Source organism: Cheilinus undulatus, linkage group 6 (assembly GCF_018320785.1).
Source record: "Cheilinus undulatus linkage group 6, ASM1832078v1, whole genome shotgun sequence".
Lineage (NCBI taxonomy): Eukaryota > Metazoa > Chordata > Actinopteri > Labriformes > Labridae > Cheilinus > Cheilinus undulatus.
This window is the reverse complement of record NC_054870.1, coordinates 50,712,121-50,734,446: the sequence shown is the minus strand read 5'-3', so window position 1 is coordinate 50,734,446 and position 22,326 is coordinate 50,712,121. Positions and strand designations below refer to the sequence as shown.

At 37.7% G+C, this 22,326-nt stretch overlaps 1 protein-coding gene across 2 annotated transcripts; it reads left to right on the top strand.

Annotated features, from left to right (window-relative positions):
* Positions 1-981: 981 nt before the first annotated feature.
* herc4 (HECT and RLD domain containing E3 ubiquitin protein ligase 4) lies at positions 982-21,745 on the top strand. Of its 2 annotated transcripts, XM_041789880.1 has the most exons (24): positions 982-1,124; positions 5,769-6,013; positions 6,537-6,696; positions 6,893-6,969; positions 7,146-7,367; positions 8,498-8,589; positions 8,946-9,076; positions 9,226-9,380; positions 9,647-9,723; positions 11,002-11,117; positions 11,271-11,330; positions 11,470-11,581; positions 12,835-13,024; positions 13,113-13,285; positions 13,373-13,492; positions 13,823-13,921; positions 14,218-14,385; positions 14,576-14,719; positions 15,822-15,988; positions 16,823-16,889; positions 18,271-18,353; positions 20,440-20,623; positions 20,741-20,843; positions 20,943-21,745. In XM_041789880.1, the coding sequence occupies exons 2-24, from the start codon at positions 5,788-5,790 to the stop codon at positions 21,149-21,151; spliced, it is 3,135 nt and encodes a 1,044-aa protein (XP_041645814.1). In that variant the 5' UTR covers positions 982-1,124; positions 5,769-5,787; the 3' UTR covers positions 21,152-21,745. The 2 variants fall into 2 exon arrangements, with proteins under 2 accessions (XP_041645814.1, XP_041645815.1); XM_041789881.1 differs by lacking the exon at positions 982-1,124 and having other exon boundaries at positions 5,859-6,013; positions 6,542-6,696.
* Positions 21,746-22,326: the final 581 nt, after the last annotated feature.

The following is a 22,326-nucleotide window of genomic DNA, read 5'->3' as shown; positions in this document are numbered from 1 at the left end:
TGAGTGTGTCTACCTGCAGGTGAAGAACAGGTGAGAAAGAGGACGAGCGAGTCATGGAGAGAGAGAGAACAAGAAAAACAAGAAGAACAGGAAAAACCACATTTCCTCACAAAAACACAGGTACACAAATGTCAGCAGACAGAAAACATTAAATATTACAATAATTTGTTTAAAAGAACTAACATTTAAAATATCTGATATAAAAATATCAAAATCATCATATTAGGGATCATTTTAGGTAAAATTTAGGGTTAATTTTGATAATATTGTTAGTACATTATATTAGAGTTGGTAATTGGTGTTAATAATTAGAGTCGGGGTTCATTTAAGTTTGAGTTAAAGGGTTAATTTTACTTGTATTTTTTATGATAGTAGTTATAGGTGTTAGTAAATGGAGTCAGGGTTCATTTTAGTTACAGTGAAAGGGTTAATTTTGATAGTATTTTTATCAAATGATAGTAGAATTAGTAAGAGGTGTTAATAATTGGAGTCAGAGTTCATTTTAGCTGAAGTTAGGGGGTTAATTTCGGTTGACTTGTTATCAAATGATAGTAGAAACAGTTATTGGTCTTAATCTATTCATTTTGTGGTGGTTCGTTTTCATGATATTAATCTTTTAACGTCTAAATAACAAAATGAGCGCATGCGCGCTGGTGCACTCTCTAGAACCTCGTGGATGCGTCTAGACGTTTCTGACTTTGACGTAAAGTTTGACGTAAAGTGTGCAACATATAAAAACATCCGAACACGGGAATTTGCCTTCAAAATAAAGGCTGTTGTATAAAATAGTATATAATCCAGAATGTAAAAAGACTTTTGTTAACACTGTGATTAGAGAAAAAAAATAGTTTTATAAGCGTATTGGTTAAATAAATCATTTTACTGCTCCTTTAACCTTCAACTCTGTTGTCATAATGAATAATATTGAGTTTTATTGTGAAAAATTGAGCGGATGTTATTAAGGCAGTGATGCTAGCTTGGTCTGTTGTTGACATGTAGAGGATGAAGCCGAGCTGCAGCTGCGGCTGATAAAGAGCTGATATAAATAAAATAAAGAAGATTTTTTTAGTTTAATTTAAACATTTTAACGGAGGATCAAACCGAGGACACAGTCCCGCCTCACGGTAAGACTTAATCTAACCGTTTTAGTGGAACCAAGCTGTTTACACCGGACTAACGGTTTATTAAGTTAGCCGAGCACTGTCAGGACTCCACCAGAGACCAGATTAAACACAATCAAATCGAATTAAACCAGTTATAACCACACTGAACCGATAAAAAACAGGTATAACCACACTAAACCGAATTAAACATGGTAAAACTACACTACATCGAATTAAACTGAGCATATCTAATTAAAAACAGGTATTCAGATATAAAGGGTGTGCTGCAGCCTGCTGTAAGAAATGTCAGCAGGTAGACATTAACAGCTCTCTTCTTAAAGGTAAAAACTATTAGCTTCCGTGGTAGCATAAACACCTTTAATATTAGCTAAGGCTAACTTAAGATTAACTAACTCTGACTGTCCCTGTCATTGACATCAACTAACCCTGACTATCTATGTTATTAACAGAATTAACCCTGACTATTTCTGATATTAATATGAACTAACCCTAACTATCTCTGTCATTGACATGAACTAAGCCTGACTATCTATAATAAACATGAACTAACCCTGACTATCTCTGTTATTAACAGATATAACCCTGACTATCTGTATCCTTAACATGAATTAACCATGACTATTTCTGTTATTAATATGAACTAAGCCTGACTATCTCTGTCACTGACATGAACTAACCCTGACTATCTATAATAAACATGAACTAACCCTGACTATCTCTGTCATTAACAGATATAACCCTGACTATTAGTATCATCAACATGAACTAATCCTGACTATCACTGTCATCAACAGACCTAACCCTGACTATAAGTATCATTATCATGAACTAACCCTGACTATAAGTATCATTATCATGAACTAACCCTGACTATAAGTATCATTAACATGAACTAACCCTGACTATCTATAATAAACATGAACTAACCCTGACTATCTCTGTCATTAACAGATATAACCCTGACTATTAGTATCATCAACATGAACTAATCCTGACTATCACTGTCATCAACAGACCTAACCCTGACTATAAGTATCATTAACATGAACTAACCCTGACTATCTCTGTCATTAACATGAATTAACCATGACTATTTCTGTTATTAACAGATACAACCCTGACTATCTGTATCCTTAACATGAATTAACCCTGACTATCTCTGTCATTAACATGAACTAACCCTGACTATCTATAATAAACATGAACTAACCCTGACTATCTCTGTCATCAACAGACCTAACCCTGACTATAAGTATCATTATCATGAACTAACCCTGCATATCTCTGTCATTAACATGAACTAACCCTGACTATCTCTGTTATTATCATGAACTAACCCTGACTATCTCTGTCATTAACAGATATAACCCTGACTATCTGTATCATTATCATGAACTAACCCTGCATATCTCTGTCATTAACATGAATTAACCCTGACTATCTCTGTCATTAACATGAACTAACCCTGACTATCTATAATAAACATGAACTAACCCTGACTATCTATAATAAACACGAACTAACCCTGACTATCTCTGTCATTAATGTGAACTTACCCTGACTATCTCTGTCATCAACAGACCTAACCCTGACTATCTCTGTCATTAACATGAACTAACCTTGACTATCTGTGTCGTCAACATGAACTAACCTTGACTATCTCTGTCATTAACATGAACTAACCCTGACTATCTGTATCATTAACATGAACTAACCCTGACTATCTCTGTCATTAACATGAACTAACCCTGACTATCTCTGTCATTAACATGAACTAACCCTGACTATCTGTATCATTAACATGAACTAACCCTGACTATCTCTGTCATTAACATTAACTAACCCTGACTATCTCTGTCAATAACATGAACTAACCCTGACTATCTGTATCATTAACATGAACTAACCCTGACTATCTGTATCCTTAACATGAACTAACCCTGCATATCTCTGTTATTAACATGAACTAACCCTGACTATCTCTGTCATTAACATTAACTAACCCTGACTATCTCTGTCATTAACATTAACTAACCCTGACTATCTCTGTCAATAACATGAACTAACCCTGACTATCTGTATCATTAACATGAACTAAACCTTGCATATCTCTGTTATTAACATGAACTAACCCTGCATATATCTGTCATTAACATGAACTAACCCTGACTATCTCTGTCATTAACATGAACTAACCCTGACTATCTCTGTTATTAACATGAACTAACCCTGCATATATCTGTCATTAACATGAACTAACCCTGACTATCTCTGTCATTAACATGAACTAACCCTGACTATCTCTGTCATTAACATGAACTAACCCTGACTATCTCTGTCATTAACATGAACTAACCCTGACTATCTCTGTCATTAACATGAACTAACCCTGACTATCTCTGTCATTAACATGAACTAACCCTGACTATCTCTGTCATTAACATGAACTAACCCATGACTATCTCTGTCATTAACATGAACTAACCCTGACTATCTCTGTCAATAACATGAACTAACCCTGACTATCTCTATTATCATGAACTAACCCTGACTATCTCTGTCAATAACATGAACTAACCCTGACTATCTCTATTATCATGAACTAACCCTGACTATCTCTGTCATTAACATGAATTAACCCTGACTATCTCTGTCAATAACATGAACTAACCCTGACTATCTCTGTCATTAACATGAACTAACCCTGACTATCTCTGTCATTAACATGAACTAACCCTGACTATCTCTGTCATTAACATGAACTAACCCTGACTATCTCTGTCATTAACATGAACTAACCCTGACTATCTGTATCATTAACATGAACTAACCCTGACTATCTCTGTTATTATCATGAACTAACCCTGACTATCTCTGTCATTAACATGAACTAACCCTGACTATCTGTATCATTAACATGAACTAACCCTGACTATCTCTGTCATTATCATGAACTAACCCTGACTATCTCTGTCATTAACATGAACTAACCCATGACCGTCTCTGTCATTAACATGAACTAACCCTGACTATCTCTATCATTAACATTACTAACCCTGACTATCTCTATCAATAACAGACCTAACCCTGACTATCTCTGTCATTAACAGACCTAACCCTGCATATCTCTATCAATAACAGACCTAACCCTGACTATCTCTGTCATTAACAGACCTAACCCTGACTATCTCTGTCATTAACATTATTAACCCTGACTATCTCTATCATTTACATGAACTAATCCTGATTATCTCTGTCATTAACATGAACTAACCCTGGCTATCTTTATCATTAACATTACTAACACTGACTATCTGTATCATTAACAGAACTAACTCTGACTATCCAACAGGAAGTACTGACAGGTGAATGCAGGATGTAATCTTAGAGAGAGGGCAGTTGCTCCTTTTGTTGTGAGGGTGAAAGTTTTTAAGGAGGCAGGTTTTTAGGTAGGCACCAGTCTGATTAGCTAAATGGTCCTTAGGACTGGGAGATACTGTAGATTTGGGAGGGAAACTGGTTATACCTCATTAGATAGTTTGCTCTAATTTGAGACCTAATTTGCTTCTGTGGCCAGTCAGCATTTTTCAAAATAAAATACAATTACTGATCATATTGGTTTCAATCAGTGTTTATAAGAGGTGTGTTCTCTCTGTAGGTGGGTAGTGGAGGCTGACATGCTGTGTTTAATTAATTAATTGAATGTTATTATTATTGATGATGATAATTGACTATGATAACTATTGCTTGTTGATTAGAGATGTGTTCTCTCTGTAGGTGGGTAGTGGAGGCTGACATGCTGTGTTTAATTAATTAATTGAATGTTATTATTATTGATGATGATAATTGACTATGATAACTATTGCTTGTTGATTAGAGATGTGTTCTCTCTGTAGGTGGGTAGTGGAGGCTGACATGCTGTGTTTAATTAATTAATTGAATGTTATTATTATTGATGATGATAATTGACTATGATAACTATTGCTTGTTGATTAGAGATGTGTTCTCTCTGTAGGTGGGTAGTGGAGGCTGACATGCTGTGTTTAATTAATTAATTGAATGTTATTATTATTGATGATGATAATTGACTATGATAACTATTGCTTGTTGATTAGAGATGTTTTCTCTCTGTAGGTGGGTAGTGGAGGCTGACATGCTGTGTTTAATGAATGAGTGAATTGTTATTATTATTGATGATAATTATTGAATTTGATAACTATTGAGGGCGGCACGGCGCCGCAGTGGTTAGCGCTGTTGCCTCACAGCAACAAGGTTGCTGGTTCTCTTCCAGGACAGGGCCTTTCTGTGCGGAGTTTACATGTTCTCCCCGTGCACGCGTGGGTTCTCTCCGGGTACTTCGGCTTCCTCCCACCACCAAAAACATGCTCATTAGGTTAATTGATCACTCTAAATTGGCCCTAGGTGTTAATGTGAGCATGCCTGGTTGTCTGTCTCTATGTGTTGTCTGTCTCTATATGTCAGCCCTGCGATTGACTGGCGACCAGTCCAGGGTGTACCCCGCCTCTCGCCCAACGACAGCTGGGATAGGCTCCAACCCACCCCCGACCCGGAACAGAATAAGGGGTATAGAAAATGGATGGATAACTATTGATTGGTGATTAGAGATTTGTCTTGTCTCCGTAGGTGGGTAGCGGAGGCTGACATGCTGTGTTGGGGAAACACCTCGTATGGTCAGCTCGGTTTGGGTGGCATCGATGAGGAGATCGTCGTTGAGCCTCGAAGGTGTGAATTCTTCCACGGAAAGTGTGTACGTAATGTTGGATGTGGCCACAGGCACACGGCTTTCCTGCTGGAGGATGGGACCGTTTACACGTGTGGCTGTAATGACCTTGGACAGCTAGGACATGACAAGACCAGGAAGAAACCAGGTGAGCCCTGTGATAAGCTCTAGACAGATCCTCCATCTTTAAAGGAGTATTTCAGTAGTTTTCAGGTAGAGATATATAAAGTTCCCATTTACAGAGCTCATATTGGACACAAGAGATTTCAGTTTGTGTTTGCCCTTTAAGGAAACAGGAAACTAGGATATATAACACTATGGACAGATACAGCTGCTGGATTATGGGAATTTAGGTCAAAACTGCCTAAAATTAATGATGGCTCAACTGTTGACTTTACAGAAATGTTGTGAATCCTGTTTTATTCCTCCATAAAAGTGGTACTCTTTCTAATTACTGTTACGAATTCACTGATACAAGCTAAAAACACTGAAATATACTTTTAAAGATAATGCTTCATTACATTTACTTTTGTCCTTTCCATAATCTTTACATTTGTCTTCATCACCTTTACCTTTGTCTTCATCACCTTTACCTTTGTCTTCATCACCTTTACCTTTGTCTTCAACACCTTCACATTTATCTTCATCACCTTTACCTTTGTCTTCATCAGAACAGGTGGTGGCTCTCGACGCTCAGATCATTGTGGCGGTGGCGTGTGGGCAGTCGCACACGCTGGCTGTGAATGATAAAGGTCAGATGTTTTCGTGGGGTCAAGGGTCAGATGGACAGCTGGGCCTTAATAACTTTGATGAATGTGTTCGTGTGCCTCGGTGAGTCCAGCTCTTTTTACGTTTATTATATTGAAGTAATTTGTATAATTTACAATGAAATTAATCCCGTCTGTTGTGTTTCATTCTTAGGAATATTAAATCAGTTATATATTTGTTTCTCTAACTAAAAATTTCATTATATATGTTCACTTTTAAAACAAAGGTTATAATCCTGTTTTTGCTTTTTTATTCTTAGGAATATTAAAAGTCTGTCTGACGTTCCGATTGCTCAGGTAGCCTGTGGGTTCTGGCATTCTCTCGCTCTGTCAAGAGGTAAACAGATTTTTACATTATTGAATCAAATTCAGTTATTGAAATAATTCAATTATTGACCTGATTTAAACTTATTTCATGTTTGTCTTGTTATTAGTATTTTTTACATTGACATAGCTGATTTTTTATTTGAACGCCCATTTGATAATTGTGTTCTGTGTGATTTCTCTGCGTAGGTGGTCAGCTCTTCTCATGGGGACAGAATCGATTTGGACAGCTCGGTTTAGGAATCAGTGGACAGAATATTTTTACTCCTCAGATCATTCAGTCTCTGCATGGCATTCCCTTTTCTCAGATAGCAGCAGGGGGCGCTCACAGCTTCGCTCTCACGCTGTCGGGCGCCGTGTTTGGGTGGGGGCGAAATAAGTTTGGTCAGCTGGGCCTCAATGACACTAACGGTGAGTAGTTATTGATTAGTGATTAAACGTAATTATTGATAGTTTATCATTACTTTTTCAGATTTACACACATTTCTGAAAAAAAAAAAAAAGGATTGTTTTAGAGTAGGGGTGTCAAACTCAGCCCACCAGATCATACCATATTTTTATTATAACTGGCCCATTGGTTTGGGGTTTGCAGATTTCCTCCAGTTTAAAAATGTAAACTTAACCTTGCTGATTTAAAAAATCCTTATTAAGTCATAAAAATTAGAAAAATAAAAAAACATAAAATACTTATATAAAAAGTCAGGATTGTGGGAAAATACATTTTAGTTTCATTTCATATTCTTGATTTTGCATCTCACAGTTATGATGCAAAGTTATGCTTTTGACTTTTTATTTTATATGCTGACCTTTTCAATTCACAGTTATGACTTTTGGTCTTATTTTTTTGACCTTTTAGATCCTCAATTTTAAATTTTTAAGTTATATTTTGACCTTTTAAGCTCATGATTTTGAATTTTTTTCTCATGTTTTGACCTTTTAAGCTTTCACTTTTATCTCATAATTTGACCTTTAAGGTCCATAATTTTGAATTTTAAGTAATGTTTTGACCTTTAAACCTAAAAAATTTAAACATTATTCTCATACTTTGATGTTTTGAAACTGATGATTTTGAATTTTATCTCATATTTTGACTGTTCAGTATCCCAATTTCAACTTTTATCTCATATATTTACCTTTTATAAACATTATTTTGACTTTAAATGCCATGTTTTGACGTTTTGAGCTAATAAGTTTGAATTTTTTTTCTCAGATTTTGAGCCTTAAAATTTTTCATTTTGACTTTTGTCAATATCAAATTCATATATTGTCAGTGCTAAGTTTATTCCCCCCATAATTCATTGCTGGTAAAATCATGTTGACAGTTCATGGTTAATGTTGACCCTGTTACGCCCTCAGGTTGGACCCAAATTCAGAATTCAGACCCTGCTGTGATTGAGTTTGACATCCCTGTTTTACAGGGATTAAATCTGAAATGTTTCTATCACTGTTTTCATTCATTTTTGATCAATATTCATTAATATATAAATGTTTATATGCACATCTATCACAGTGAAAGACCAAGTGTCCTTCCTTTTCTTCAGATCGCTGTTTTCCTACGTTGCTAAAGTCGTTGCGGTCTCAGAAAGTGATTTTCATCTCATGTGGCGAGGATCACACCGCGGCGCTCACTAAGTTAAGCTTTAAATCTTCATTATAATGGAAAGGATCATATTTTTGGAGCTTTTCTTTGACTATTTCTGATTTATTTCTATTCAACAACAACCCTGAGCCTTTTTTATAAATGGACATGTGTCTCTTGCTTTTTAGCAAACTCTATGAAGAAATGAACAATTTTCTGACTTTTAATGATAAAATATTGAATTGTATCTTCTTATCTGATGATTTTGAATAATGCTGACTCTGGTGAATGGACATGTTAATTTCTTATAAACTGAAGAATTACGTCAGTAGTTCCTCATCTTTGATGTATATCATGTATACTTCATTAAGTTCAGGTAATGATGGCGTGCGTGTGATACACGTTCACAGGAAGGAGGCGTGTTCACATTTGGAGCAGGAGGATATGGACAGCTTGGACACAACGCCACCAACCATGAGATCAACCCCAGGAAGGTGTTCGAGCTCATGGGGAATGTAGTCACACAGGTGGCATGTGGAAGGTAAAAAATCATATTATTTTTAACAAATTAAAACTCACCAGTAATCAATATTTCTGTTTAATTTGAATTTATCATTAATAAAGTCAATCACAGGCGTTACAGACAGCACACGTCACGTTCAACATTATCTTTGTGTTTTGGCGTTACAGGCAGCACACGTTGTGTTTCACGCCGTCCTTGGGAAAAATGGACTCATTTGGACTCGGGGGGAACGGGCAGCTCGGCACTCGCTCCACCTGCAACAGGAAGAGCCCTGCCCCTGTCAAAGGGCTGTGGGCCTCCTCGCCTACTGTCATAAACCCAGGTGAGTCAGACAACTAGGCTGCATTGATTATTAAAACAATAGGATATCAATGTTTGCTGCAGGAGCATGAAAAACGCCATAAATAGCAACGTTAATGAGCTATAACCTCAGTAAGCTCATGTTTAAAACAAAAAATTGAGAGAAAATTAAATTGAATATATTTTTTTCTTAATTTGATCGAATTGGAAGTCAGACTGATGGGTTTTTTGTGAATTACTTTTGTTTCACTCTGACATTTAGACTTTTTTTTATCTCTTACGCTGCAGACTCCGAGGCAGGCTGCTATGTGAAAACCATTTATGCTGGAGGAGACCAAAGCTTTGCTCACTATCGCACCACCAATGTAAGATCTTTGTTTTGTTTCCATTATTATAGATATTTCACAAACCTCTGTTCCATAAACATGTCCCAACAAATTTCGGACCAGGTTTAGAAAAGTCTGGGAAAAACAGTTAATGAACAACACTCCTCAACAAGCAAACACAATGAATTTAGAGGGTTCACCATCTGGAGTCCATAATATCATCAAATGATTCAGAGAAATTTCTGCACACAAGGGGGAAGACTGACAACTAACACGGGATACCTGTGGCTTTGTCCCTTAAAGCGGCTCTGAGATAAAACCGTCATCTTTTTATGATGGATATTAAAGCATAGTTTCAAGAACACTTAAGAAACCATTGCCACTTGATACAGAACATCACTGCATCCACTAGACTTAACCATGGAAAGACAAACCAGTTTATCAACGACAACCAGAAGCCCTGCACACTTAAATGGACCCCAGCTCATCGAAGATGGACTGACCTAAAGTGGAAATGTGTGCAGTAAACTGTCAGGTCCACATTCAGATTGGTTTGCGAAGTAATGACAGCCGAGTCCTCTGAGATAGCAAAAAAGGACCACCCAAACTGTTATCACAATTAAAAAAACAGCGTCTGTGAGGTTGGAGGGTTGTATTAGTGCTCATGGCATGGGTCACGTACACATCTGTGATGGTTTTTGGGTGTATTAGTGCTCATGCCGTGGGTCACGTACACATCTGTGATGGTTTTTGGGTGTATTAGTGCTCATGCCGTGGGTCACGTACACATCTGTGATGGTTTTTGGGTGTATTAGTGCTCATGCCGTGGGTCACGTACACAACTGTGATGGTTTTTGGGTGTATTAGTGCTCATGGCATGGGTCACGTACACATCTGTGATGGTTTTTGGTGTATTAGTGCTCATGGCATGGGTCACGTACACATCTGTGATGGTTTTTGGGTGTATTAGTGCTCATGGCATGGGTCACGTACACATCTGTGATGGTTTTTGGTGTATTAGTGCTCATGGCATGGGTCACGTACACATCTGTGATGGTTTTTGGGTGTATTAGTGCTCATGGCATGGGTCACTTACACATCTGTGATGGTTTTTGGGTGTATTAGTGCTCATGGCATGGGTCACGTACACATCTGTGATGGTTTTTGGTGTATTAGTGCTCATGGCATGGGTCACGTACACATCTGTGATGGTTTTTGGGTGTATTAGTGCTCATGGCATGGGTAACTAGCACATCTTTGAAGGCATCATTAGTAAAGTTCTTGATTCATTCCTAACATAAGCTTTGTTTCTTTTAGAACTTTAATAGTGTTACGATGAGCGACCCGAACAGGACGATCTGCTGTCTAAACGAAGAAATCATTCATAGATGGTTAAACTGTTCATCAGGAAGACTGCCTGCAGAAGTGTCCAAGTAACCAATCACATTATTGATCACTTATTTATCATTCCTACATGATATCACTTAGTGAACTTCACTTTATTCAATGCATAATTTAATATTTTTAAACTGCTGAATTTCTGTTAGTTTCTTTAAAGGGTCATTTATTTATTTATTTATTTTTAGTGAGATTGACCTCGTGTTCTCATCAGCGAGCTGCCTGAATGGATCTTTTCTATCAATGAGGTGATCATCATGAAATACTGATATATGTTGAAGTATATTTTTACATTTCATGTGATTCTCTGACATCTGAATCATCTGACCTTAAACTAAATAGGACTTTTATTAAATCTGTTAAATCTTTCTTATGCTTTATTCAAAGTCATCCCGATCACTTCAGTACGAGCAGTAAATGTCCAGGTGTGGACATGAACGCCGCTCGACTCCTCTTTCACAGATTGATCACAGATGATCACCCCGAGATCAATCAGCAGGTAATTCTTTAAATGTCAATCAGAATTTTTATCCTTTCTTTGTTTTTTTATTTAGTCATAAAGTTAAATTTAAAAAACTAGTAGCTTCTGTTGTTTCAAAAAGAATAAAAGATTCAGGTCACTATTCTGATTTCAGTTTTGAAAATTCGTTTAGAATTTTTTTAAATCTCAAAGTGGAAAGCTCATTTATACTAAGTATATAAATGTCAGTGTCTATGAAATGTTACTATTTTAGATTAAGATATGTTTAAAAATACTCACAATCGTAATGAAATACTAAGGGTTCAAATATAACTGACTGTAAGGCTGCTTTTACTTTTTATCCATCCATCCTTCTTCCTCCACATGTTTGGGGTCTGTTCTCAGTGGCAGTAGAATAATTCCAGACCTCTCTTTGGTAAAGTTTTCCAGCTCTTCTTGAGGTATTCCAAGGTGCTCCCAGACCAGATGGGTTAAAGAATCCCTCTGGCAAATTCTTGATCTACCAAGAGGTTCCCTTCTACTTGGATGTGCCCAGACGACCTCCACAGGCAGATGGTCAGGAGGATCAGACGCCCAGAACTCCCTTACTGGCTCATTTTTATGTGAAGCTCACCTGGGACACCTTGGAGAGAGCCTGTGCTCATCCCTGTGGGTCGTGGGCCCACAGGGCGGTAGCATTGTCTCTAAGGGTAAATGGAGTGTTAGACTAACAGATGCATTGGTGCAGCATCAGCAGTATTTTGGCTCAAACAAGATTCTTCAGGAGTCTGGGCTCAGTCCTAGAGATAGGGGTGGAACTGGGACATCCAGAGGGAACCAGGAGGAGAGCTGCTGTTCCTCTGTATCAAAAAGAGTCAGTTTGAGCATTTGATCCGGACGCCTCCTTGTTGCCTCCTTGTCCAACTGGGAGTAGACCCAGGACTAACTGGAAGGTTTATATATCCCAACTGGCCTGGGACTTCCTTTGGGTCAATCATGAAGAGCTGGAAAACATTAGTGTGGATAGCAATGTCTGTGATTGATTCCCTAGAAATTCTGAAAAAAATGATGTTTAATTTTAGAAAAACACCAAGAATCTGAAAAACATAAACCTTTAAACAAAGTATTTAATGAGAAATTCATTTAAAAGTGTTAAAAAACACGTAAAAAGTCAAAGTAGCTGATAGAAACACATGGACTTTACAGACTTTTATCCGCCTTGGTGTAAATTAATGATATCAATGATGTAAATAATAAGAGATGTTTGTGTTTGTTTGTTTTCTGTCTGTCAGATCGCTGCCAGTTTGGAGAAAAACCTGATTCCCAGATTGAGCTGTTCTCCTCCTGACATCGAAGCTTTGAGACTCTTCCTCACACTGCCTGAGTGTCCTCTGTTCAGTAACCGAAACAACTACGTCACCATCACCATCCCCTTTGCCAAATCCCTGCTGAGCCTCAAGGAGGCGCCGCTAAAAGTGCTTGGTACGACTTCATATCAAGAGTTTGGTTTATTGCCTCTTTATCCTTTTAACACCCTTTACCTCCCCTTCATGCTTCTCTCTCCTCGTAGGTCACTGGTGGTCCACGCTCGATCCCCCCGTCTTCCAGCGGTTGGTCGAACTTTATAAAGAGGTCGTGGTTTTTCTGCTTCAGATGCACAAAGTGGGGATTCCTTCAGCTGAGCAGAGAATCTTCAGCTGTTTCCTCGACACGTCGCTACGTCTCCTAGAGATTCTGCATACTGTAAAAAATGATGAAAATCAGTCACAATAGTGAATTTATACTTGTTACATGACTTGTTCATGCATCGGCTGTTTCCTGTGGCTTCAGGTGAACGAGCGAGCCAGTCACATCATCCAGTACGACAAGTTTTACATCCACGAGCTGGACGAGCTGATCGACATCAGAAACGACTACGTCACCTGGGTTCAGAGGCAGATGTATCCCATGGTACACCTGTTCTTGCTCTCATTCTCGTTAGGGTTAGGGCTAAACCTTAACCCAAAACCCTTGCCCTAACCCTTTATAGTGATAAATTAAGACATTACTGAATGATCACATGCTCTGGAACAGTTACTTCTGCATTTATAGTGTTTCATTAAGATGTTAGTGAAAGATCACATGCTCTGGATTGGTTGCTTTTGCCTTAATAGTGTTTCATTAAGACAGTAGTGAATGATCACATGCTCTGGATCGGTTAATTCTGCCTTTGTTGTGTTTCCTTAAGACATTATTGTCTGATCACATGCTCTGGATCGGTTGCTTCTGTCTTTCTCTCAGGGTCAGGACACCATGGTGACCCTCTGCAGGTTTCCGTTTGTGTTTGATGCTCCTGCAAAGACAACGCTGCTCCAGACGGACGCCGTCATTCAGATGCAGGTGAGGAGGAAACTTCCTTCTGTTATAAATAATATTGATAATAAAGTGTAAATTATTCTAATAATCATGGTTATAGAAATGTATGAAACATGACTTTATCATTACCAAATACACTATTCAATCATATTTATTGTAAAATAAAACATCATTTATCTTTTAATAACATAATCTTTATATTTATATTGTCCACAATGTAAAGCATTTAAAGAGGGCAGCTGGTCCTTTTTACATTTTAATTTGTCATTAAAAAAGGAATAACCATTATTTATTGTTCTGTGATGATTATGGCATAAAAGATGGCGGTGGATCAGGCTCAGATGCAGAACTTCAGCTCAATGTTCCTGCCAGCCGTGGAGTCGGTGAATCCGTGTCTGATCCTGATCGTCCGCAGGGAAAACATCGTTGGAGACACCATGGAGGTCCTCCGGAAGTCTAAAAACGTGGACTACAAAAAACCACTAAAGGTCAGGTCTCATTATGATGATTAGTGATGGTGTGTAGTCCTTTAAGGTTCAGAGAGGGAAAATTAAACTTTTAATCTCATTTTAATCTGACAGCTCATTCTTCATTTTTTATTTCATACATATATTTATTTTAATGGGAGAGATTGAATTTACTCTGATGATTTATCAATTATTATGTAATAATCATCAGGTGATCTTCGTGGGAGAGGAGGCGGTGGATGCTGGTGGCGTTAGGAAGGAGTTTTTTCTGCTGATTATGAAGGAGCTCTTGGATCCTAAATATGGAATGTTCCGTTACTATGACGACTCTAGGCTCATCTGGTTCTCAAACAAGGTGCTGTAAACATCTTAAATATATGTTATAAATATCTATATTATTTCTACTGCTGCTGCTGATGTACCCTCTGTTGTCAAGGGTATAATCTCTACAGCTTAGTCTACAGCCATGTTTACACAGAGGTCCAGTTCAGTTCAGATCTGTACCGATCTAAACCATCCGACTAACCTTACTCTTCTGTTCAGGTACTAAGGGTACCTATCTGACCCCCAAAGAGCGGAGCTAAACAGATTGGTCAAAAGAGTTTCATCAGTCCATAGGAATGCAGGTCAAACACCAAATACTCAATTTTTACATGTAAATTTCAACATTTTCAGCCTCCTCAAACATCTTCCTGTGCTAAACTCCTAAACATCAAGAAGAACGGATGAACAAAATCATAATCCTCTATTGTTGCCCTTTACTTACTGTCTTCTCCTTATTATTATTTACTGGAATTATCAGTAGGACACCATTTCCTGTTAATGATGTCACATATTATGTAGTTAATGTGAAGTAGCCATCGGGCTTCAACCCCACCTCCTGAGAAAGTAGGCATCAGGCTTAAACCCCACCTATTGAGGAAGTAGCCATCAGGCTTAAACCCCACCTATTGAGGAAGTAGCCATCAGGCTTAAACCCCACCTATTGAGGAAGTAGCCATCAGGCTTAAACCCCACCTATTGAGGAAGTAGCCATCAGGCTTAAACCCCACCTATTGAGGAAGTGGTTGTCAGGCTTAAACCCAGCCTCCTGAGAAAGTAGCCATAAGGCTTAAACCTCTAAACTGGAAGAGGATGTAAGCAGCATCAAGGTTTACTGTACTTAACTGGACCAAACATCTGAACCAATCTGGGCCAGCTGTTCCTAAGCCAAACAGGATATTTCGGTGGAAATACACTGATTTTTGGGTTAGGGTTTGTGTTTGTACTGAACTGCTTGATCTGGATTAAAACATGCCTTGTCTGTGGTTCTGATTTAATCTGTAACTTGAAGAGCTGCTCTGATTAACTCTTAATGAGTATGTTGATCTATGTCAATGTGTTTATATTAGTGATTGATTGATGATGGCTAATTAATAAACAGATTTAGTCTTCTGAACTCTGACGTTGGCTTGCAGACCTTCGAGGACATCGACCTGTTCCATCTGATCGGGGTCATCTGTGGTCTGGCCATCTATAACCTCACCATCGTGGAGCTGAACTTTCCTTTGGCTCTCTATAAGAAGCTGCTGAAGAGGAACGCCACGCTGGATGACCTGAAGGAGCTAATGCCTGATGTGGGGAGGTCAGAGGTCACACAACGTCTCCCTTTTCACCAGTCATTATTCAGAGTCAGAACACGGTCCGACGTTTAAATATAAATACACAGTCGGGTCTGTATAATGAGAAGGACATTTTTTAGTTGATTTTGCTTCCGTTTGTCATCAGGATGCTTTTAAAACAAAACAATTAAAATGTGACTAAGGTGCAGACATTTAGTTTTTATTTAAGGACTTAAACAAAGCAATGGCTTTAACCAGTTAGGAGTCACATCCGTTATATTTTTCTTCACTGAAGAGCTGTTTCATGACCAGGTTTAGTCTGTCCCCTCCTAACTTTCAGAAAAATCATGCTGAACATTAGTCTGGAGATGATTTCAAGGGTGGAAAGAACATGTTGAAGTTATTTGACTGTGAAGTCCAAGGAGGAATCAGTGAAAGTGCAGGAATTCACAATTAAACTGGAAAATGAAAATAAAAATAAGAATAAAAATCTATGAGGGAGGCACCATTAACTTTGGGACTGTTCACATCAATGATTTAATTTTTAAAAATGAATTGGCACATTCCTCATGCCTAGAATCAGATTCTCTGGACAGATCAACCAAGATTAACTTGTACCTGAAGCCTAGAAGAGAAAATGATGGTGAAGGAAAGGAACAGAACCCACATCATTGCTCAAATATGGAGGAGGCTCAGTCACATCATGATTGTTTTATGTCAGGTCCTCTGTGATAGTAAATAGAAGAGAAATGATCAAAGATATACTACAGAACAAACAACTATAAATGTTACTATACATTTTATATAATAAATGTAGTATTGTATTAAATAATAAAGAGTGTATTTTCTTCAAACAGGAGTCTGCAGCAGTTACTGGATTACACTGAAGATGACATGGAGGAAACTTTCTGCCTTAACTTCACAGTAAGAGCATCTTCAACATATAATAATAATAAAATGATATTATAGTTATTGTTATTATTATTTTATTATGATTGTTGTTAATGTTGTACTGTTTTTATTGTTGTTAATGTGGTTGTTTTTGTTGTTAATAATGATAATCATAATACAACTAGTAAAAGATGTTAACATTAATACAAATGATAATAATAACACTAAAATTTTTGTTGTTATTATCATAATTATTGTTAATGATTATAATAATTATTATTATAAAATAAAATGAAAAACAATATAATACAATTCATGATAATGTTATTATTAGTAATAATTATAACAGTATTATTATTTTATTGTTTTTGTTAATAATAAGAAATAATGATACAATTAATGATGATAATTATAATAATAATTATTGTCATAATCATTATTATTTATAATTATAGTAATGATACTGGTATATTTCTACTAAGAACATCTTTAAACAGGCTTACATGGGTATCATAATTAAGTAATAGTAGATAATTAACACTGTTGATTATATATTTTTATTTTACTGTTAATTTAACAGTAATTATTCTAATAGTAATACTCTATCATAAATTCCTGTGTCCTGTGGTATAGTGCAGAATTCACAGAGTTTACCTCCTTCATTTTTATACCCTCTGATGCTGAATCTTTATTAAGACTACCTGACGACAGCTCTTTATCAGAATATGAAACTTAAATCTAGTCCAGTCTTACCCAGCACACTAACCACACAGAGTGATCCTGACCGTTCATCTATGCTGATGTCACCACGGTCTCTAAGACTGTGAGAGTTCAAAGGTTGTTGGTGGGATGGGTCAAAGAGAGTCAGTCAGAGCTACAACAGAAGGGTTCTGTTTGATTGGAGTGGTCTTTAACTCTGACAAGAGGAAAATAACAAACAAGAACCAATGATGGACTCTTCCTGATGTGAAGGATAATATGGATCGACTCTCCTTAAGATAGAAACGCCAGGAAATCACCATCTGTTCACATGAACCTCTGGAGGAAGAAAAGAGAAGACTTATTTAATGATGACAGAAAGATATGGAGCTCTCCTTTTGGTCTGCGTTGTTAGTGTCAAACTAGGAGATGTCAGAAAAATCCTGGCCTGCTAGTCTTATGTCTTCTGTGCTCTTGGACGTCTAGAGACGCAGAAGAGCTGGAGGGTCTAATTTCTATCAGCTGTTCTCCTTCAGGATGTGGGGATGATCCTAAAAACCTGAAGCAGCCCTGCAGAAGTACTAAAGACCCTTAATAAGTCTAAAACACAGGGTGTTTTAATCTCTGCTGGATGGGTCACTGAAGATGTCAGTAGTTTACCACCACACCTCTGCATCTATGTCACATGAATAAAACATGACTTTTTTATTTTCAGGTCACAGAGGAAAACTACGGAGCGACGGAGGTGTGTGAACTCGTTCCAAACGGTGAAAACATCAACGTGAATAAATCCAACAGGTACAACCCGATGTCTATAAAGAGTGTAAAAAATATTGGGGTCTGTTCAAAAAGGCCAAAAAATTACCTCCTAAGTCCTTTCCTATTCACATTTCCTTAACCCCGACGAAAAACGTCACGGGGTCAAGGAAAGGTGGGAGTAAGAGGATAAGAAAGGAGAACTGTGGTGATTAAGGAATCCGACTGCACTTTCACTAGGCGGATGTTACGGACGTGACGTGTTATTTGTGTAAAAACTACAATTTAACGTTGATGGACTACAAAATTCGCATCTACCACTCGGCGCGTTCTCTGTGTTGTTATGTGCTGTGAATGAAACGCTAAAACATCAGAGATATGAGCTCATTAAAATTCTCATATCCTTAAGTCTCTTCAGGAAGAGGAACTGTGATTGTGAACGTCCAGAACAGCAGAAACTTTTTTTGTGTGTGTGTGTGTGTGTGTGTGTGTCTGTGTTTCATGTGAAAAGCTATAAATCTTCCCTGCGTAATTATGATGATAGGCTATAATATTCACAATATGGCAACATGCCGACTTTATCGCTTTTTTGGTTGTGATTTACAAACTTATCACATTTACTATAATACTTAAAATTAGCAAAACATATATAGTTTAAAATACTGACTGATTGGTTTACTATTTGAATAAAATGGAAATAAGAAATTAAACGTTATGATAAGTTGAATGATAAAGTTTTCATGTCTGTAATATTCCTCTGTTCATCCCTGCTGCCTTCCGTTTATCACATGGATTTTAAGTTTGACTGAATTTTACGGTTTAAATCGGGGCTAGTAAAGCTACAGTCAAGTTATACACTCCTGATGAGCGGTTAACAGGTGCGTCACTTTAAATGAAGTTTACGCAAAGCATTGTGGGTCATCTTTTCATCTCTCCTTTGGTAACAGATGGTCCAGTGTTTCCTAGGCTAAAGGAGATAATAAAGGAAATAATGAAGCTCCTTTCCTTTTCAGTTGGAGAATTTGAACAACCTTTATCATGGCCGACACTAAAATGCTTCCGGGTCGTTTCACTCAATTAGGAACCCTCCTAAGAAAAATGGACTATTCGAACGGAGCCTTTGGTTTTCTTTCAACAACCTGAAAATTAGCGCAGCTTAGCATGGTTGAGCTTAATTTAACATAATTTAGCTTGGCTTTGCATAGCTTAGTTTGGCTTAGAATAGTTTAGTTTAGTTTAGCTTAGCATAATTAAGATTAGCATAGCTTAGTTAAGCTTAGCATGGCATCATTAAGTTTAGCATTGCTTAGTTAAGCTTAGCATGACATCATTTAGTTTAGCTCAGCATTGTTTGTAGGGCAGGCTTGGACCAAAGGGTAGAGACTCTACCAATCAAATGAATTAATTACACCACTTCCCAGTGGGTGGAGCCTCATCTTATATCTGAGGCACCAGGTGAGGGTTTGAATGGATGGATGGGCTTGTATGGATTTATGAATCCTTTTATTGATTATTGATCACAAATGTATGATCTGTGTTAGATGTTGGTTTGTGGCTTTGCTAGAAATCCTCAAAACTAGTTCATCCTCAGCAGTTTTTGAGTGGCTTTTGTGGTTGAGTCTCTGCACTGATTGAAAACACACTCATAAGCCTTCTCCAAGTCCACAAAACATTTAGACTGGATGAGCAAACTCCCATGATCCTTCAAGAAGCCTTGTGAGAGTAAAGGGTGGTGCACCCACAGGCTGACCGGGCTGAGACTAACCGGGCCCCATGGAGAGAAGCCCGACCACCAGACACTCGCTGTTCAGTTCCTCCGAGGTCTGGCTCCGGGGGTAGCTACCAAAAAAATCCTAAAACCAAACCTGTTTCCAAAAAAGCTGGGACAGGAGCCCTTTTCTTCTGACAACACTCCGTCAGCATCTGGGACTGTTCAAGGATTTTAAATGGAATTATTTTCCATTTTTACCTCATGTCCAGCTTAAGTTCCTCAACCATGCTGTGCTGTCATATTTTTTGTTTCTGTACATTTTCAATGGAAGATGGTCTAGATCCCACCCTCTTTTATTGTGAAGCCATGCTGTTGTGACAGGGATGTAAATCTGTCCTAAATCTTGTCGTCCTGCAGGCAGGACTTTGTGAATGCATATGTCGACTACGTGTTCAACACGTCAGTGGCTCCACTCTTTGAATGTTTCTACGCCGGCTTTCATAAAGTGTGTGGAGGGAAAGTTCTGGAGCTTTTCCAGCCTAATGAGCTTCAGGCAATGGTGATCGGAAACACGAACTACGACTGGACAGAGCTGCAGAAGGTCAGTCTGAAACCAAGATTGCATTAGATATGTTTTACTCATATTCTATAGGGTTAAATCAATAAAGTACCTGTCAGTTTTTATCTTTTATGACTAAAAGTCACTGTGTCTCCTCAGAGCACCGAATACAAAGGAGAGTACTGGACCGACCACCCCACCATCAAAATCTTCTGGGAGGTTTTTCATCAACTTCCTGTAGAGCAGAAGAAACAGTTTCTGTGTAAGTGCTGTAAGAAATGATGTTAGTAAAGGTGTGATGGATGTGTTGGATTGATTATTTATTATATTAAGAATAATGACTCTGTTTGTGGTGTGCCAGTGTTCCTCACAGGAAGTGACCGGATTCCCATCCTGGGCATGAAGAGTCTGAAGCTGGTGATCCAGCCCACTGGAGGAGGAGAACATTACTTACCTGTGGCTCACACCTGCTTCAACCTGCTTGACCTGCCAAAGTACACAAGCGCCGAAACACTGAGAACAAAACTTTTACAGGCAATCGACCACAACCAGGGCTTCAATCTGGCCTGAAAATGTAAATGTTTGAAGCCACAACACTCCAAAGGTTTGGTGTGAGAATCAAAGATGAGGAGAGGACAGGATGAAGAGGAAGACAGTGAGGTGAGAGGAGGCAAACAAAGCGAAGACCCCATGCTAATAACGGCGGGTTTAAGAGGAAGTGTCTGATTGATTTTCAAACTGTTCTGAAGGCGAGGCAGTATTTCAAACTTATTGATGACTGTTGTGACCTGATTTTCTTCATTAAAGTTTGAATGAAAACAGCAACATAAACATGCGTTACCATGGTTACATACATCTTTACTACATTTGATATTCTGTTCATGTCACAATAAGAGCTTTCTGTCTGATCTGTGTCATGATTAAAAAACATTTAAATTTAAATTCTTCATCAGAAAGAGTTAAAACTGATTAAAAAGGCCAGTGAGAGAAATATCACTTAACCATAGACCAAGTTTTACAACTTCTTCGTTTCACTCGATTTCATGTTTTCATCATTTTCACTTTTGAAATTCATCTTCATTTGACATTTATTTCACATGAGTTCTTTTGTAAGTTTGATCTTCTCCACTGTAAGCCTTAAAAAATAAAGAAAGAAAAAAAGATTTTTATTTCAAATATAATACACATTTTTTTATTATAACTGGTCTGCATGTGAAGAAACAATTTGTATTTCAGTACTGTTGAAGTTTTTTTTTTTTTTTTCAATTTTCTAATTGAAGAATTCAAGAATTTCTAATCCAAGAAGGAACAAATATGTTTTAGTTTTTATAATAGATAAATGTATGTCATCTGATATTTAAGGTCAAATAACATCATAATGTTTAGTAGTGGTTAAATTTTAAATAATTAAACATCATGAAGTTAAAAAAGCCACAAAATGTGAAATGTGGTTAGTAATAAAACCATTTTTAATGTGCACGTGGTATGGTGTGTGACAATTAGGTGTCGGTATTTGTCTGTATAGTATGGTATGTGGTCACTCGAGCCCTGTATTTATATGCAGTTATGGTATATGACCACTAAAGGGCTGTATTGGTCTGCCCAGGGCTGTTTAATAAGAGTTGTGGTACTCTCATTAGCTGAATCTCAAACTTCTCCCTAAACCCTGAGCCCTCATTGACTTAACTGACTGCACCTGGAAAGTGTTTGAGCGAGTGAGGCTGCAAGGGCTCGAAATGGTAGAA

Excerpts from the sequence above, each read along its gene's own strand:
- herc4 (XM_041789880.1), top strand. The coding sequence starts at position 5,788 with ATGCTGTGTTGGGGAAACACCTCGTATGGTCAGCTCGGTTTGGGTGGC. Across the intron at positions 11,331-11,469 it reads GGATCTTTTCTATCAATGAG|TCATCCCGATCACTTCAGTA; the intron begins GTGATCATCATG and ends CTTTATTCAAAG. Across the intron at positions 13,025-13,112 it reads GGCGCCGCTAAAAGTGCTTG|GTCACTGGTGGTCCACGCTC; the intron begins GTACGACTTCAT and ends CTCTCCTCGTAG.